Source organism: Acinonyx jubatus, chromosome B1, assembly GCF_027475565.1.
Source record: "Acinonyx jubatus isolate Ajub_Pintada_27869175 chromosome B1, VMU_Ajub_asm_v1.0, whole genome shotgun sequence".
NCBI classification, from domain to species: domain Eukaryota; kingdom Metazoa; phylum Chordata; class Mammalia; order Carnivora; family Felidae; genus Acinonyx; species Acinonyx jubatus.
Genome location: NC_069382.1, coordinates 34,155,817 through 34,174,881, shown reverse-complemented (window position 1 = coordinate 34,174,881; position 19,065 = coordinate 34,155,817). Strand labels below are relative to the sequence as shown.

At 45.7% G+C, this 19,065-nt stretch overlaps 1 protein-coding gene across 4 annotated transcripts in view; it reads right to left on the bottom strand.

The window, feature by feature from the left end:
* Window positions 1-17,126, bottom strand: part of PEBP4 (phosphatidylethanolamine binding protein 4) — a 214,477-nt gene extending 197,351 nt beyond the window's left edge. Inside the window, exons 1-2 of one of the 4 annotated variants that reach the window (XM_015079248.3) lie at window positions 16,926-17,126; window positions 4,581-4,717 (exon numbers count right to left, since the gene is read on the bottom strand). In XM_015079248.3, the coding sequence (XP_014934734.2) occupies window positions 4,581-4,711 (131 nt within the window). In that variant the 5' untranslated portion in view covers window positions 4,712-4,717; window positions 16,926-17,126. Of the gene's footprint in view, window positions 1-4,580; window positions 4,718-4,803; window positions 5,041-16,925 lie in introns of those variants that run through there. The other 3 variants (XM_053216434.1, XM_053216432.1, XM_053216433.1) reach the window with 3 other exon arrangements.
* Between the last annotated feature and the right edge of the window lie 1,939 nt (window positions 17,127-19,065).

The window sequence follows — 19,065 nt, the reverse complement described above, 5'->3', positions numbered from 1 at the left end:
GCCTGAGATGAACTGAATCCAAAATTAAACTTAGTTAGAATACACTTGACACCTTGTGCCGTCTTCCTGCAGTGCCCTTCCTGCTCGTGGGGTACTTCACATGGGACACATTCTATCTCCATCCCCAGATTTGGGACATTTCCTGGTCAACTTCACAAGACCAAGAGGCACCTGAGAGGGCGGGAGAAGGGGCAGGGGGCTCTGGTCCCAGCGTGGTCACTATCTCACATTGCTTTGGGGGCGGGGTGGGGGATGGGGTGGAGGGAAGGGAATGGCATGATGGGCATTATTTCATTTCCTACAATGCCTCAAAGCAGCTGTTATCATTATTCTTATCTCCCAAATGAGTAAACTGAGGCCCAAAAGAAAGTTAAGGAACTAGCACAGGGTCTCATCGTTGGTGAACTACGGGGACAGGGACATGGGTGTGGCAGGCAGCCAGCGTCATGTCCCCAGAGATCCCCGCCTCCTGGTCCTCCCACCCTAGTGGGAGCCCCCCTCCCCTTGAGCGGGGGCTGGATTTAGTGACTTTATTCTAACAGAGCAGATCCGGCAGCAGCGCGGGATGTCACTTCCAAGATCACGTTATAAGAAGACTGTGGCTTGTCTCACAGGCTCTGCCCCTGAGATCCTGGCTCTGTGGGAAGCCTCCGCTGTGTGGTGAACAGCCCCACGGAGAGGCCACATGGCAAGGGCCCGAGGCCTGTCAACACCCACATTAGCGAGCTCGGGAGCAGAGCACCCCGCCCCAGCCAGTCCGCGGCCGCGGGTGAGCCCTTGCTGCCCAGCCGGGCGCTGCCCAGAGCAAATGGGACACAACAAGTGTGAGTGGCTGCCACGTTTGGGGTGACTTGTGCAGCGGTGGAGAACTACTCCAGCAGTTTGTCTGCCGTCTGCTGCGCCACACAGCTTCCCTAGGGAGTCACTCCGTGTCTCCAGGCTTCCGACTAGTAGTGACCCAAGTACCCTCAGCTTTGTAAGATGCAGATCAGAGAGACACGGCTCCCCGGCTATACCTGTGGAAAGGGCTCAGAATTCCAGTGGCCTAAAAGCGAGGTTGACAAGCAGGCCCATGGAGGTGAGGCTACCTGGACAGAGGTCCGAGGGGGCTCGGTGGGCACACAGTTCTCGGTGTCAAAGTGTGGGGCGCCACATTTGGAAGAGAGCAATGGGCCTGTCTCCAACCTCTGCTCGCAGAAGTGGGGCCCAGAACCAAGGCCCCCCGAGGAGGAACTGACGATGAAGATGGGAGCCCAGCTGAGAAGAGCTGCGGGTGGAGGCAGGCAGCGTAACCCCCCAACGTCTGAAGGAGACTCAAGAGGAAGAGAAACTAGGCGTGCCTGGGTGGTTCAGTTACGTGTCCAACTTCAGCGCAGGTCATGATCTCCCAGTTCGTGGGTTCCAGCCCCACATCAGGCTCTGTGCTGACAGCTCGGAGCCCGGAGCCCCCTTCAGATTCTGTGTCTCCCTCTGTCTCTTCCCTCTCCTGTTCTTGCTCTATCTCTCTGTCTCTCAAAAATAAATAAACATTAAAAAAAAAAAAAAGAGGAAGAGGAGCTAGACTCGTTCGATGCAGTGTGCGGGACAACACTAGACGGGATGGGGTGAAGTTAAAGAAAGGCAACCCCTGCCTCCAGTGGGGATGCAGCTTCTGAGGGTGGGGGGCTTTCAGCACAGGCCAGAGGGCTTTGGCGGGATGGGGGGATGGGGGGGCTCCCAGCCAGGGGAGCTGACGCAGCGGGAGGGCGTTGTTGGATAGACGCACCCACAGGGTGTGGGTTAGACTGTCGTTCTCTCGCTGCTGAGACTGAACCTGAGTTCTGATCTCAGGGTTTTGTCAGGGGTCGGTAAGCTGTAACCCCGGAAGAGCTTTTCCCTTAACGGTGTCTTCCTACCGCTTGTCCCTGTACATGAACTTCCTCCTTTCTAGATTAATACCCTCAGGTGTTAAGGCCTGACTTCAAAAATTCCCTATTCGGGATGCCTGGGTGGCTCAGTTGGTTGAGCGTCTGACTCTTGATTTGGGCTCAGGTCATGGTCCCAAAGTCCTGGGATCCAGCCCTGCATCAGGCTCAGCACTGAGCTCGGAGCCTGCTTAAGATCCTCCCCCCCCCCCGCCCCTCCCCCACTTGTGCATGTGGTCAGGTGTGCGTTCTCTCTCTCTAAAAATTTTTTAATGTTTATTTATTTTTGAGAGAGAGAGAGAGAGAGCACGAATGGGTGAGGAACAGAGAGAGAGGGAGACCCAGAATCCAAAGCAGGCTCCAGGCTCTGAGCTGTCGGCACAGAGCCCAATGCGGGGCTTGAACCCATGAACTGTGAGATCATGACCTGAGCTGAAGTAGGACATTTAACCAACTGAAACACCCAGGTGCCCCCCCTCTCTAAATATATATATAATATATATATTTTTTTCTCTCTCTCTATTAGACTCTACCTAATAATGAGAGGAGTGGCTTCTTGGGGGGTGGGGAGATCTCTTGAAGAGGTCAGGTGAGGGGGCCCTGGCACAGGACATCCTGATCTCTCCTCAGGGGTCTGATGTATCCATGATGTGTTCTCAGTTAGTGATGATCTTTTACCAACAAAGGCCTTCAGAGGTAATAAAGACAAACCTCCCCTTTTGCAGTGACAGTTTATAACCAGTCATTTCCTAGCACACAACCTTAGTGTGGCAAGTTTGTGTTTCTCAAGCTGGGGGTCTCCTGGTGGACTCTAGGGAGTCTTGAGAGTACCTCCTGTAATGGAGTGAGTTGCAGTTGCCCCTCCCCCAGAATTCATATGCCGAACCCCAGCCCCCTGGTGTGATGACATTATGAGGTGGGGCATCCGGGAGGGGCCTTCCACTGTGTGAGGGGACAGTGGGAAGACAGCCATCTGTGAATCAGGAAGCAGGTTCTCACCAGACGTGGAAACTGCTGCCACCTTGATCTGGGACTTCGCAACCTCCAGGAGAAGAAGTAAATTTCTGCTGTTCATAAGGCACCTTGCCCTAGCACTTTGTTATAACAGCCCAAGTGCCCTGAAACAGCTCCCCTTCACTCCAGTTTGAGAAGCTCCAAAGGCGGGTAGGGAAAGGGCATTGAGTGTAGAGCCAAACAAGGGGGGCTGAATCCAGGCTCTGCCACTGGCGAGGTGTGTGAGCTCTGTGGACCGGTTCTTTAATCTTGGGGATTCCTCGTCTGCAATATGAGGATGGTGATACATACCTGGTGGGTTCGTGATAACAGCAAAATGAGCCAAGGAGTCTAGGCACCAGCAGAACTCCTGGCATACGATGGATGCCCCAGAGCCCTCAGGCGTACCATAGTGCACAGGCCCCCACGGCACCAGCGTGTGGATGTCTGCAGGGCAGAGCCTAGGGCAGCCGGGGCCCAGGTGGGCCGCCCCCAGTGACCACGCACATGGTCATTTTCTAAGTGTGCCGCAGTGAACGTGGGAAGCATGGAGGCACTCCATAATGGGACCTTATTGTGGCCCTGCCCAGCTGACCTCCCGGGCTCATGGGGACTTGATCTTCTGCCCTACCAGAGTTAAGCAGCTACCCACCCCCAGGAAGGCTCTGCTCAGCAGAGTACCTAGAGGACTGGAGCCCACATGTGAGATGCAGCCGTGTTCGCTCCTCCCACTCAAAACTCCATTTAGAACTGTTTGGCCAGAGTTTTAAAAATGTACTGATAAGAGCACAGAGCAAAATGTGTGTTAGCTTTTGGGAGAGGGAGGAGTTTTAACTACCTAACTTTTTCAGGGAAAACATGTATTTATCTTTCTAAAAGTTAACATTTGTAAGAATTCAAGTGTACCCAAGGAGGCAGAGCAGGAAATAAGAGTTCTTCCGTCCTCTCTCACTTCCGATGGCTTCAGTGGGATGCCAGGCTCCTTTGTCACCAAACTGGCAGAGGGGTTGGCAGCAAAGTGGCCTGGGCAGCCCTCAGGATGAGCCACGAGCCCAGGACAATTAAGACTGGCTTTTCTAATGGGCAGTCAGTGAGGAGAGAGCTGAACTCTGACACAGGCAGGAGGAGCTTGGGTCCTCAGAAGGGAAAAAGCCCGCCTCTGAGGCCCAGCCTCCTCTCTAGACAACACCCAGTGGCCACGCTCCTTAAAGGCCCACCTGCCCCACACTCCCAGCGCCTCCTTACTGAAAAGCAAACAGCCACTTCTCACACAGGGAGAGTCCAATCCCACACCCTCTGTGGACTGCCACTGTTCTTTAAAATGCCTCTTTGTTGGGGGAAGGGAGCATTCCAGGCTGTGGGGAGGGATGGTCTCTCTTGGGTGCCAGCAGGGAGGGTGAGGCCAGCCCCTCAGGTTTGGAGGCCCCCCCTGGAGTATAAAGGGGAGCTGACTGTATCTGTATATACCCTCTGGGTCCGGGAGACCACCGTCTGGAAGGTAGGAGCCTGTCTCCAGTTCTTTCCTTAATGCTGGCCTCCATTGAGGTGGTCTCCAGTGATTTTCTACCTGCCCACGAAGGCCACTTAGGAGACAATGCTCCCTGGTTCTGCAAACACCCCTCCTGGAGATCTCAATCCCCATTGTGCCGTGCCTGGTTGCTTCCCGGGCCCCACCAGCCTTACTTGCAGAGGACAGCATCGGTGTCAGACAGGGCCTCGTATGTACACATGTCGCCGTCCTCCTCGTCTCTGGGGACCACCATTGTGAGACCCAGAAACAGTGCCGCCGTGGCCAGCTTCATTGTCCAGTCCATGGATACCTGGAACACAAGGGACTTTTAGAGCTGTGGGACCCTCTGCAGGGGGCGCCCTTCTCACCATGTGGCCCCCACCCCAGGGGACTCACTTGGAGGAACAGAGACCTCTGGTAAGCAGAAGGAGAAGGGCAGGCAGCTGCCTGGGCTCCCGCAGCTAATCTGCCACCCGGACACAAATACCTTGGGAGGACCTGGGCCTACTCCAACCCGGGCTCAATTTGCAGTCCTGGCTGAGGCCCCTCCTCTGTCAGAGCAAGGCTGTGCTGTCCTCTAATCCCGGCTGCCAGGGCAGAGAGCAAGCTGCGAAGCAGAAGGGCTTATATAAGCCTCTCACCCCACCCAGATCCTCATCTTGTCCCCCACCACTCGCCCCGTGTGTGATCAGTGGGCCATGGGCCAGCCTGCTTCTTTGGCTTTAAGGCAAACTCTGGGAAGCTGATGACCCCAGGCTTTAAGCTGGGGGCGGGTTCCGGGGAGCCTGCAAGAGCAAGACCTTGGTTGTTTTTCCAGGAGCAGGGGTTGGGCTGGGCTGTGCGCCGGAGACAGCTCTGCTTCTCCTGCCCACAGTTCCCGTGCCACCTGCCTTGACAGCCTTGGGGCTGACGGACGGTCGGTGGTTGGGTGCAGTGACCCTGTGCAGGAAGGGCTGCCGCACTTAGGGCCGCCCTGGCCCCGAGGCCAGCTCCAAAGGGCCAGCTGAGGACAGAAGGGCTCCTCCGACTGCACCTTGCAGCAGTGCTGAACTCAGCAGTCTCCCAAAATAATAGTCTCTGGAGAAGAAACCGGCAGGGCTGCTGGGGAAGGGAGCAGCTTGCACGGTGCCAGTGAGGTGCCGGCTGGGCGGAAGGGGGGAGCAGCCTGTAGGAAGTTGTGTGTGGGACTCTGATTGGAACCAGAGAGGGCAGGGGAAGATCACAGGCAGTTCTCCCACGGCCTTTCCAGTTGATCTGTGCTCTGTCTTCTCTGAGACGGGGTGTGGGGGTGTGCTGGGGAATGTTCTAGCAGCTGGGAACTGAGGACTCCCGTGTTCTGCTCTGAGCCCCGCCAGGCTGCTTGGGTAGGGGAGTGGGGACTATGCCTCTCTGAGATGCACCATTTCTCCCTTTCATAAACAAGTATAATGACCCGTCGCTCCCGTGCCTTGCTAAGGAAGATGAGATCATAGCTATAAAGTTTACACAGCTTAAGCTTTAGAGAAACTATTTCAGCATAGCTGGCTTTCCAATTGAATTCCTGCATCCAGGATCCCAACTTCTAGCAAAAAGCCCTTCTTTGGGGCTATAAATTAAACACATTTCTCAATAATTAGAGTCCCTGATGTATGACTACAGCTCCCCCACAGAGGACTCATTCCCCAGATCTTCCCTACTGGAGGTGTAGCCTCCTCACAGGAGCCTCCTAGTAGCCTCCTCACAGGACGGCGGTGAGAATGGAATTGAACAAATTATGTTAAGGCCCTCAGTGAGGGGATGACCTTCACCTACGGAATGCTCGATCATGTATGCATTCCCAATCCATTTCGCTATCAGGTACTGAGCACCTCCCATGTGCCAGGCCCTGTGTCTGCTCCATGGTGTAGGGACAGCATGGCCCCTGTTCTCATGGAGCTCACAGGATAGCCAGAGCCACAAGGACAATGCTGCCAGAATGGTCTTCAAAGGCCAAGAGACTCGATCTTCAAAGTGGCAGCCACTAGAGAAGCCAAAACTTTCCTCAATACCAATAGCTCTTAGTACCAAAAAAAACAAAAAACAAAAAACAAAAAAATGCTGTCTGGAGGTGGGGAAGAGTCCCCAGGGTAGGGTTGCTCCTGCTGAGTCTGCTCAGGTCAGCAATGCTTCCTTACTCAGTATGTGGCAAGCTTTTATCATTGAATCCTTATGATATGATCCTTTGGAGTAGGTGCTATTCTTATCCCATTTTACAGAGGAGGAGACTGAGGTACAGAAAGGTTAGCTAACTTGGACCTTGGTCACATGAGTCATAAGTGGAAGACCTGGGATTTGAACCCATGCCATCTGCCTCCAGACTACTTGCTTCTTAACCATTAACCACTCTCCTCTACTGACCCCTCTTGGAGCTTGGCTGTCGCCCTTCTTTCCCTTCTGTTGCCCCCCTCTATTCCCTGTGTTCTTGGAACAAAGCCCAGAATCTCCTATGCCTGCATGATCTGGCTCCTCCTGCTTCTCTAGCTGTGACTCTCTACTTTCCGCTGCTTGAGGTTTAACTCCCGCTCATCCCTCCAGCTCCTTCCTGCCCCAGGGCCATCCTCTGCACTGCTCTCACTTCCCACCCCCTTTTGGTGGATAGTCAAAATGCCATTTCTTCAGAGAAATGCCCTGACACCTAGCTTCTGTTAAATTCCTGTTATACAGAATCATAGCTCCTTATTCCTTTCCTTGTGCTTATATGCTTGCAATGAATTCTTTTGTAATTACTTGCTTAAAGATTTGCTTGTGGTTCCCCTGCCCCTCAATCTACAAGCTTCGTGGAGGCTGTACTGAGTTTGCATCCAGCATTCCCAGCACAGTGCCTGGAGAGTCTAGATGTCTAATAAATTACTGTTTGAATGCCTGACAAACCCACCACCTCTGTTTCTGATAGTCCTATTTTCACTTAATAGCTCCCAACTCAATAAACATCAGCAGGAAATAACCACTCAAGTTGGCGCCTGGCCCTGGATCCCGTTTGATTATTTATCTAACCTTCTCCGGCTTGTTTTTGCAAAGAGATCTGACAGAGTGCAGTGGTTCTCAGTATTTTCGAATCTGATCTTTCTCTTGGGGATTCACAGAACTTCACTTCAAATGTGGAGTCCAAGATCTAGGAACCACATTCAAGCCCAGGAAGGTGCTGTGTCTCTTTCCCATTGCCAGCCTGTTTTTCTCAACTGCCTTATTTCTGGAAACTCCCATCTCTAGATCCTGAGGTCGCCACCCTGGGAGTCCCCTACTCTTCCTTTAGTCACCAGGGCTGGTACTACATCCCAACACTATCAGGTAGGCAGAGGCTGTTGACTTCCTGAGATGCCTTGATCCCTCCAAACCCAGGAATCTGCTGGGCCAGTGCTCCTAGAAGTCTTGATCCCCACCCCCTTCTATCCTTCCAAGCCTCCTGTGCCTAACAGCTCCTCACCCCTATCACTGCCCAGATGTTACCTTCCTTCTTTATCCAGACAGCCGCTCATGCTTTCCCTCCCTCCAAAACCTTCCACATGTGCCCTCTGGAATCTCTGAACTACAGTAACTGAATTCCCCCTCGTTCTTTTCCTTTCGTTTTCATTAAGAAATTGAGATTCACACACCATAAAATCCACCCTTTTAACATGTACAATTCAGTGGTTTTAGTATAGAAATCACTAAAGGTTGTGCAACCACCACAAAGTAGCACAACCGTCATCACTACCTAATTCCAGAACATTTTCATCACCCCCAAAAGAAGCCCCAAAGCAGAACTTATTAGCAGGTAGTCCCCATTCCTTCCTCTCCCAGTCCCCCGAGTCACTAATCTACTCTTCAGTGGAATCATACTACAGTTGACCCTTGAACAGCATGGGAGTTAGGGATGCTAATCCCCTGTGCAGTTGAAAATCTGTGTATAACTTTTGACTCCCCCCAAATTTGACTACCGAGAGCCTACTGTTGTCTGGAAGCCTTGCTGATAGCATAAATAGTTGATTAACACATATCTTGTGTTACATGTATTCTTACAGTACAGTAAGCTATAGAAAAGAAAACATTATTAAGAAAATCATAAGAAAGAGAAAATACATTTGTAGGCCTGTACTGTAAACAAATCACATATAGGTAGACCCATGCAGTTCAACCCGATGCCGTTCAAGGATCAACTGTGTATGTGTTCTCTTGTGACCAGCTTCTTTCACCCAGCATGTTTTCAAGGTTCATCCATGTTGTCAGTACTTCGTTATCTTTCATAGCTGAATTAATATTCCATTGTATGGATATGCCACATTTCATTTACCCACTCATCAGTTGATGGACATTGGGTTATTTGGGGCTATTATGAACGATGCTATTATAAACATTTGTATACATGTTTTTGTGTGTGAAAATATGCTTTCAATTTTCTTGAGTTATGCCCAGGAGTAGAATTGTTGGCTCATATGACAATTCCATGTATAACATTTTGAGGAACTACCAGTCTGTCTCCCAAAGTGGCCATTATATTTTATCTTTCTACTAGCAAGGAAGGTTCCAATTTCTTCACATCCTCACTAGCACTCCTTATTGTTTCTTTTTGATTATAGTGATCTGAGTGGGCATGAAATGGTATTACATGTGGTTTTGATTTGCATTTTCCTGATGACTAATGATGTAGAACATCTTTTCATGAGTTTTTGCCTATTTATGTATCTTCTTTAGAGAAATATCCATTCAAATCCTTTGCCACTTTTCAAATAGGTTATCTTTTTATTGTTGAGTTAGACAAGTTCTTTATATATTTTGGATATTAGACACTGTGATTTATAAAAAATATATATTTGATATTCATGTCATTTTTTTGCACAGAGCTTCTAAAACCCTTGGAATTTCCTAAGTGATAAGAGTGATAAAGATGTCTTGACATTCATAATAACCCCTTTTCAACCATACCTAATTATATGGTAATGAGGTAACTTTTGGAAAGCACCTAAAAAGATGGGGGCTGGTTGCCAGTGAAATCAACCATATGATTGGAGGTTTGGGACTTTTAATTCTCCTTCTACACCTTCAGGGAGGGGAGGGGCACTGGAAGTGGAATCAATCATCAATGTCCAGTGATTTAGTCAATCATACCTATGTAATGAGACCTCCATTAAAAACTCAAAAGGATAGAGGTGAGGAGAGCTTCCAGGTTAGTGAACACTTGGAGATTTGGGGAAAGGATACAACTCAGAGAATAGCTCTGTGTCCCTTCTTACATACCTTGACCTATGCATCTCTTCTATCTGGCTGTTTCTGAGTTACATCCTTTTGTAATAAACTAGTAATCTAGTACGTTAAATGTTTCTCTGAGTTCTGTGAGCCACTCTAACAAATTAATTGAACCCAAGGAGGAGGTTGTCGGAACCTCTAATCTACAGCTGGTAGGCCAGAAGCTCAGGTAATAGTCTGGAGTTACAATTGGCACCCGAGGGTAAGGGAACAGTCTTGTAGGACCAAGCCCTTATCCTGTGGGATCTAATGGTATCTCCAGGTAAATAGTGTCAGAATTGAGTTGCATTGTAGGACATCCAGCTAGTGTTAAAGAATTTCTTGATGTAGAGAAAAAACTCACACATTGGGATTGGTGCCAAAAATCATAGGCCTTCATCAGATATTTGATTTGTAAACATTTTCTCTTCTTCTATGGGTCGTCTTTTTATTTCCTTGATTGTGTACTTTGATGCAGAAAAGTTTTTAATTTCAGTGAAGTATGGTTTATCTATTTTTTCTTTTGTTGTCTGTGCTTTTGGTGTCATATCCAAGAAATTATCACAAATCCAATGTCATGAAGATTTTCCCCTACGTTTTCTTCCAAAAGTTTTCCAATCTTAGCTCTTACATTTACATCATCAATCCATTGTGACTTAATTTTTATATGTTGTGTTAGACAGAGGTCCAATTCCACTCTTTTGCATGTAGCTATCCAATTGGCCCAACATCATTTGCTGAAACGACTTTGCTTTCCCCATTGATATCCCTTCACCTCCACCTCTTGCCATAACCCAAATCTCCCTGACCCTTGAAAAGTTGCTTCTCTTGAAGTTCTTCAAAGTGTGGAATGTTCAGTTTCTCACCCCCTACATGTCTGGGGACTGGGAGGTAAGATTGACTAGCACTTCATTCCCCATTGCTGCTTCTATACCATGACTCTTCAGTCCTCTTGTCAAAATCTACACTTCTTGAGGCTTACTCCATCTGAATCAATCCTAATTGGTATTATCTGCCTTCCTATCACTCCTTGCTCACTGAAGACATTGTTACTTGGCATGGAAACTTTCCCCCTGTTCCAAGTCTTGATGTCAACACTGGGTGGCATCCATATCTTCTTCCAACACCTTCTCTGCCCTCCTCTCCAGCCTCTTTTCTGATGGCAACTTCTTGGACACTGTCATCACTAAAAAACATTCCATCCCTAAAATCTTAAATTCAAGAAGCTATTCTGATAACAACCTCTTCTTTTTCTCTCACTTTGCTATTCCCACGACACTCAGTCTTTCATCTTATTCTGAACTCCAATCCCTTGACCACTGTACTTTTTCTTTACTTATTCTGACTTGCTTCTCTCTGGTGCTTAGTTTCCTGTGAATCTTTGCTTCTACTATTCACTCACCACCATCTTTTTTTCCATCCTCTTCATGTTGTGGCTGTTGGATGTAACTCCAGTTTTGAACCAGTCTGCCTGCTCCATTGTGTACCCTTGCTGCTCACCACTCCCACTTATCTTCTCAGTACCTTGTGCCTTCTACAGACCCTGGGGCAGGGGAATGTGGGGAAATATTGTGCTAAGTGAAAGAAGCCTGTCACAAAAGAACACATATTGTATGATTCCTTTTATATGAAATGTCCAGAACAAGTATATATACATGGACAGAAAATTGATTAGTGGTTGCCTAGAGCTGCGGGTGGGCAGGTGAGTGAATAGGGGAGATGGGGGTGATAGCTGAAGGGTATAGGGTTTATTTTGGAGGTAATGAAAATGTTCTAACATTGTAGTGGTGATAGCACATTTCTGTAAATATACTAAAAACTATTGAATTATACACTTTAAAAAACATTAAATTATACATATTTAAATTATACTGTACAATTTGGTGAACTGTGTGGTATGTGAAATATATCTTAATAAAGCTGTTTAAAGAAAAAACAGCCAGGTCACATCAGCAAGATGATGTACTGGGAAGCTCCAAGCTCTCATTCCTCTATGGAAACTTCAACACACACACACACACACGCACACACAACCCAAAACCAAACCAGCTAACTAACAAAACAAATTAAACTCCCAAAGCTGGCTGAGCTGTGAGCTCTGGAAAACAGTCAAAGATCGAGAGCAACCAAGTGAATTCTCAGTCAAGGAAGCGCTGCCTTCAATATGGTAAGAAATTACATGGCATTTTCACTTGTCTTTGCCCCTACACTGTCCCCAGAATAATCCAGTCTTGGTTTAGAGGACACTGAAGGCCAGTTACCAATTTCCTCTCTCAAATCAGAGGGAGCAAAGAAAACCTTACTGCAGTGTTCTAACCTGTCTAGGGATTGCCTGAAGTACTGGTCTCTGTTTTGTCTAACTGAGATCTCAGGGAGAGTAAGGAGTGGAAATTGTTTATGAAAACTGCAGGGATACTACAGATCTTCAGATACTTGGGGCAAGACATTATTGATGAAGACATCGAAAGGACAATATAAGTCCCCAAAAGAAGCTAGGGTGAGATTCCTGGGAGGAAATTACAACATTTAAAAGAAGCTGTGTATATGGAGGAATTGAGAAAGCCACATTCATGTCCAGGCAAGACACATGCTCAGAAAAAAAAAAAAAAAAAAAAAAAAAAGAGAAGGTCTTAAGTTCTCATCTTGGGCTCACCCCTGGGCCCAGACCATGCCCATCTAATCAGTGAAGGTCTTCTCTGGCACATAGCCAGTCTGAAAAGACTGGGGAAAGTGGCTGCTTCTTTCAAATACCCAACTTTCAACAACGACAAAAAAATCACAAAGAACAATAAAACATAGCCCATTCAAAGGAATAAAATAAGTTGACATAAACTGTCCCTGAGAAAGCTCACACATCAAACTTATTAAAGACTTCAAAATAACTGTCTTAAATATACTCAAAGAGCTAAAGAAAAACATGAATCAATAACTAAAGGAAATCAGGAAGACAGTGAAACAGTATATGAACAAAATCAGAATATCAACAAAGTACAGAAATTATAGAAACCAACAAAACAAATTATAGAGATAAAAAAATAAAATAACTGAGTGATAAATTTACTATAGGGGTTCAATAGCTTATTTGAGCAGGGAGAAAAAAATAATCCATAAATTTAAAGATAAGAATGCTAAAATTATTGAGTCTGGGATCAGGAGCAAAAAGAAAAAACAATGAAAAAAAAATGAACAGAGCTTAAAAGACCCATGGGATACCATCAAGTAGACCGGTGTATGCATTATGAGAGTTCCAGAAGGAGAAAAGAGAGAAGGGAGCAGATGGATTATTTGAAGAAATAATGGCCAAAAACTTCCCAAATTTGATTAAACACATGAATCTGCAAATGCAAAGAGCTCAAGAAACACCAAGTAGAATAAACTAAAACACACTCATACCAAGATACATAATCAAACTGTTAAAAGCCAAAAAATGAATCTTGAAACCAGCAAGATAAAAGGGACATGTCATGTACAAGGTATCCTCTGCAAGACTGACTACTGATTTCTCAGAAGAAACCCTGGAGGCTGAAGGCATTGGGATGATATACAGTTGACCTTCAAGCAACAGAGGGGTTAGGTGCACTGACCCCCATGCAGTCAAATATCTGCATATAACTTTTGAACACCCCCCCCAAAAAACTTAAGTACTAATAGCCTACCGTTGACTAGAGCCCTTACCAATAACATAAACAGTTGGTTAACACATAGTTTCGATGTTATACATATTACATACTGTAATCTTACAATAAAGTAAGCTAGAGGAAAGAAAATGTTACTAAGAAAACCACAAGGAAGAGAAGAAAAATCCACAAATAAGTGGATCCATGAAGGTCAAACCCATGTTATTTAAGGGTTAACTGTATTTAAAATATTTAGAGAAGAAACCTGTCAACCAAAAATTCTATATACAGCAAAACTGCCCTTAAAAAATGAGGGAGATATTAAGACATTCCCAGTTAAACAAAAACTGAGGGAATTCATTGCCACTACAGATTCCCTGCAAAAAAAAAAAAAAAAATGCTAATAAGAGTCCTTTGGGTTGAAATGAAAGGACAGTAGGTAGTAACTTGATGTTAGATAAAGATATAAAGATCTCAGGTAGAGGTAAATATATGGGCAAACATAAAAGCCAATAAACTTTGCATTGTAACTCCACTTTTTTAAAATATAGGATTTAAAAAACAAATGCACAAAAGTAATTATAAATCTTTGTTAGTGTACAGATATATAAAAATGTAATCTGTAACATCAGTAACATAAAGTAGGGGAGTGTAGCTATCTTTTGCGGTTGGAGGTAAGCTGGTACCAATTTAAATTAGATTGTTATAATTTTAAGTTGTTATATATGATAGTCATGATACCCACAAAATATACCCATAGAATATACCAAAAATAAATAAAAAGGGAATAAAAACATGTCACTACAAACTCAAAAAATTAAAGTGGAGGGAATATGTCTTAAGTAATTTTGTCAGGCTAACATTATTCCAATACCAAAACCAGACAAAGACATTACAAGAAAGGAAAACTAAAGACCAATATTCATTATGCATATTAATGTAAAAACCCTAGCAAACTGCATTCAGAAGCATATTAAGAGGATTATACAACATGACCAAGTAAGAGTTGTTCCTGGAATGGAAGAAGGGCTCAACACATGAACATCAACCAATATAATACACCACATTGACAGAATGAAGGAAAAAATCCACATGATTATCTCACTTGATGCAGAAAAAGCATTTGACAAAATTCAACAACTTTCTTGATAAACACTCAACAAACTCATAAAAACTTGGTAAAAACTCAACAGCCTCAATATGATAAAGGCCATATATGGACTATCCATAGCTAACATCATACTCAATGGTGAAAGACTCAAAAATTTTTCCCGAAGATCTGGAACAAGATGAATGTATTAGTTTGTCAGTGCTGCCATAGCCACATATCACAGACTGGGTGGCTTAAGCAACAGAAACTTATTTTCTCACAGTAAGGAGTTACTGCTTAATAGTTAGACTTTTTGTTGGGGTAATGAATGTTTTGGAAATACATAGGGTGATAAAGTCTCAACATTGTGAATGTAATTAAAAAGAGTTAAAATGGTAAATTATATATATATTTTTAGTGCACACACACACAATACACCAAGGAACCAGTGATTTATAGAGCCCACTTTAGAAAACTGACTTAATCCATTCTCCTCACTGTATAGACCACTTGATCAGCCTGTGTAGACTACTTTCCACATTCCCAATTGGCTATACTCTCTCTGACTCTAAGGCCTTTGTACAAGCTGTTCTCTCTGTAAGGAGAGCCATTCTCTTCCACCACATGACCCAGATGGCTTTTGCTTATCCTTCAGGTGTTATTTAAACATCAGTGAACCTTCCTTCAGTGAACCTTCTTAGATATCCTCTCCTACCCACATACAGTCTTCCACCATGATAGTATGTATCCAGCCATTTTTATTTGTCATTTCCTTGTGCTTATCTACCACTAGACTGTTACCTTTACGGAGGAAGAACCATATGTGTCCTGTGAAGTGCTGTGTCTGGCACCTAGCACAGTGCCTGAGAAACAGCAGGTGCTCTATTACCATTTAAATAAGGGAGGAGGGGAGCCTGGGTGGCTGAGTCAGCTGGCTGGGCGGCTGGGCGACTGACTTCAGCTCAGGTCATGATCTCATGGTCTGTGTGTTCGAGCCCCGCGTCGGGCTCTGTGCTGACAGCTCAGAGCCTGGAGGCTGTTTCAGATTCTGTGTCTTACTCTTTCTCTTCTCCTCCCCAACTTGTGTTCTATCAAAAATAAATAAACATTCAATTTTTTTAAAATAAATAAGGAAGAAAATAAGGGAAAGAGGGGTGGACATAGGCCTCCACAAATTTAATGTGTCTCACTTCAGTTTCAGGGGCAGTGTTTGTTTCTCCCTTAATAGCATTCAGTGATATCTTCTTTCTGTTTTAGTTTCCTGTGCAGATATTTCATCCTGTGAGCACCCTAATTGTTTCTGTACCCCCCACAATACTTTCAATAGAGTAGACACTTAAAAAATAAGCAAGCACGCACATTCAAAAACAATATGTTGCAAACAGAATATTCTAGCCTTTTGTTGTCTTTCATATGTAAAGAGTAGAAAAGGACCACAAAGTCTCCTAAAGTCTTTTAGTTCTCCACTAGAAAATGTTGCTTTTTATGTAACTTTCATTTCAGATGACCAATGTAGAAACTGTCTTGGAATGTAAAAGTATCAGAATGTAACTTTTGTTGTTATTTTAAGAAATGCTTGCTCTCCTTCTAGTCACATTTTGAACTATACATCTTTAACTTCTCAAACAGAAAATGCAGGAACTGGTGGTATTGACAGGGGTGGGGCAAGGGGACAGTGGCAGAGAGAGCTCCAGAGTTGAATTTTCTAGCAGTTATGTTTCCCAAGAGTGAGGAGACTAGAAGAGTGTCTATGAGATAAGACCCAGCTCTGGCCCCTGACCCAAACACTCATTTTATCCAAGGTTTCTGCTGGACCTCCAACCAGAAGTTGGGGGCTTGGGCCACTTCACTCCAGGAACATGAAGTCTCCTCTCTGAGAACCCCAGCTTGTTGGTCTCAGCAACCAACTGTTGACCTAATAAGCTCACTGCCTCAGCCTTATGATGTATGTATTAATGACTCACTTCATCCACAGAACGGAAAGGCCCAGATACGCTATGAAATGGTAGCATTTTCCAGGTTCATTTGCTGCCATATCATCCTCAGAAGAATGAATATTCTGTCTGTCCTCGTGGAGGTGAGCATTGAATGTAGAGCCCACTGGAGCTGCAGATTTACCCTCCTCCCCTCCTTTGGTGCACAGATTGGATTTCTAGTTCTGCCCACATGTCTTCACATGAGAAGAAAGAGGAATTCTTCTTCCTTGGAGGATGAAATCAGGACCTCGCAAAGGAAAGAAACTTCTAAGTCTGTTAGAAGTAAGGCCTAGCTGAACTGAAATCAGTAACACTAATCCCAGTCCAGGACTCTAGTAGTGAGAAATGTGCCAAGGAGTCCTTTCTGGGAAAGTTAGAGAAATGTTTGATGCTCAAACACAAGCATGCAGAAATGCCCTGAGTAATGGCCTCAAGCCATACAAGGGTAAAGAAATCAGAAATACGACCTAAACATTAATTCTCTTAAATTCTCTAGGCCACAGTTCTCATCCCTGAGAACTTCTCATTCTCTCTGTCTCTGTCTGTCTGTCTGTCTGGTCCTTATGGAAAGTCCCTTCCTCGCATCGACCGGAGTGAAGAGCCCCTTTCACTTACCCAGAGCAGTGTAGTGGCTGCAGGGAGGTGAGAAATCTTGGCAGGTTTCTGGGCTGGACAAGGTGGGGAGCAAGTTCCCTCCAGGATGCCCCACAGATTGGGCCCTTAAGGTGATCAGGGTCTGCCAGTGTTGAGAGTATGGGAGTTTTGGGAGAGGCCCCTGGAGTGCCAGGAGAGGAGGCAGCAGTTGGCCGTTGGGGAGACAGTTGGGGAAAGTTCCAGGAAGTTCCAGGAAGCAGCTAACCTGAGGAGTGGGTAAGAATAGGAAAAGAAGAATGGGTGGGTTTTCCAGCATTCCCTTTTCCAAGGATTCTAAAGTCAAGAGCAAAAATCATGGAGTTGGACACAATTCTCTTACCATTTCTCCTACCTTTCAGGATACACTGTGAGACAGGCTGAAGAGACACCAGAGATGCACAAAGAGATGGCTATGGAAGAATAAAGAGAGAAACTATTGAGACCAGAGTCACAGATAGACACAAACAGTGTAGAGCAAAAGGCACAGACACCGAAAGTAGAGAGGCAGAATTGGGAACCTTACTTGGGGTGGAGTAAGAGCCTCTTCTCCAACGAGTGTAGCCTGGAGCCTCAGAGGAATGCAGAAGGACAACACTTGTTCAAGCCCAGGAGCTGCCAAGACTGTGTAGACTGTTTTCAGTAGGTAATGTTCTACCAAAATGGGCAGTTGAAGCTCCTGTAACAGGCAATCAAGCCCAACGCAAGTCCCTGACTTTCAGGACTTGGGTTTCCTGCTGTTAAAAAAAATTTTTTTAACATTTATTTATTTTTGAGACAGAGAGAGACAGCGCATGAATGGGGGGAGGGTCCAAGAGAGAGGGAGACACAGAATCAGAAGCAGGCTCCAGGCTCTGAGCCATCAGCCCAGAGCCCGACGCGGGGCTCGAACTCACGGACCGCGAGATCGTGACCTGAGCCGAAGTCGGACACTTAACCAACTGAGCCACCCAGGCGCCCCTCCTGCTGTTTTAAATGACCACATCTGGGACCACAACCTTGATATCCTTCTGGAAAATTCCTCCCAGGAAATTCAAGGAGTTAGTGGAAATTTAGACATCCCAGATGAATTACATCAGAATCTCTGAGGGTAAGTCCTAGACATTAGTATTTTCAAAGTGCTTCTCATGGGATTCTAATGAGCAACCAGGCCTGAGAACCAATGTATTAAATATACATTGACAGTAGGCATTTGCCAGATGCTGAAGGTATGAACATGAATGAGACTCAGACTCTGCTTCTGATGAGCTCAAGGCTGAGCAATGAACATAAGCATCAAATAAACTGCAATGACAAAATCGCCAACAGTGTGCTGAGTTTGGCCATGGAAGCACCCCTAGGGCAAAGAGGAAGGGGTATTAGTTATGTGTTTTATTTTATGTATCTTATGATGGTTTGACATCTTGAGGGCCTTGCTGGTTGGGGAGAGATGGCCCCTTCCAGGGTTAGCTGATTCTTAGAGATTGTGAACAACTCACCTTGGAACACACCTTTATATGCAAACCAACAATCTTGAGTCTATACCCTCCAACAACCTCCTTTATCCAGCCCTCACCCACTGAGCCAATAAACCCCTTTCCAGGGCCAGGCCTCAGGCAACTGGACACCACCTGCCTAGCTCAGAGCTTGTTGGCATTATTCAAACTAGCCAATCCTAAACTGCCCTGCTTCACCCCTTCCTTCCCATGGAAAACATAATAAAGACTCTGGGACAGTTGTTTCCCTCATCCCCTTCTGATTTGCCCCAATGCTTTTCCAGGTGGTATGGTATGCCCCTTTCTCTTGGAAATGGTAAATAATTATTTCAATGGCATTGGCCTTTCTGTGTCTCACTTGGTCACCTATATAAATAAAACACCCCAGGGGCCCCTGGCTGGCTCAGTCAGTAGAGTATGTGAGTCTTAATCTCAGGGTCATGAGTTCAAGCACCACATGGGGCATGGAGCCTACTTAAAAAAATAATAAGTAAATAAAAGTAAAATCCCACAGTGCAATCAAGACAGAAGCGATGACTATCTTACAGGAGTGAGAATTGGATAAGGCTTTGAAAGAGAAGCAGGAAAGGGTATCTCATGAATAAAGGCACTGAGGCATAGAAGGGCCCCAGCAGTTGGTGGACTAGAGC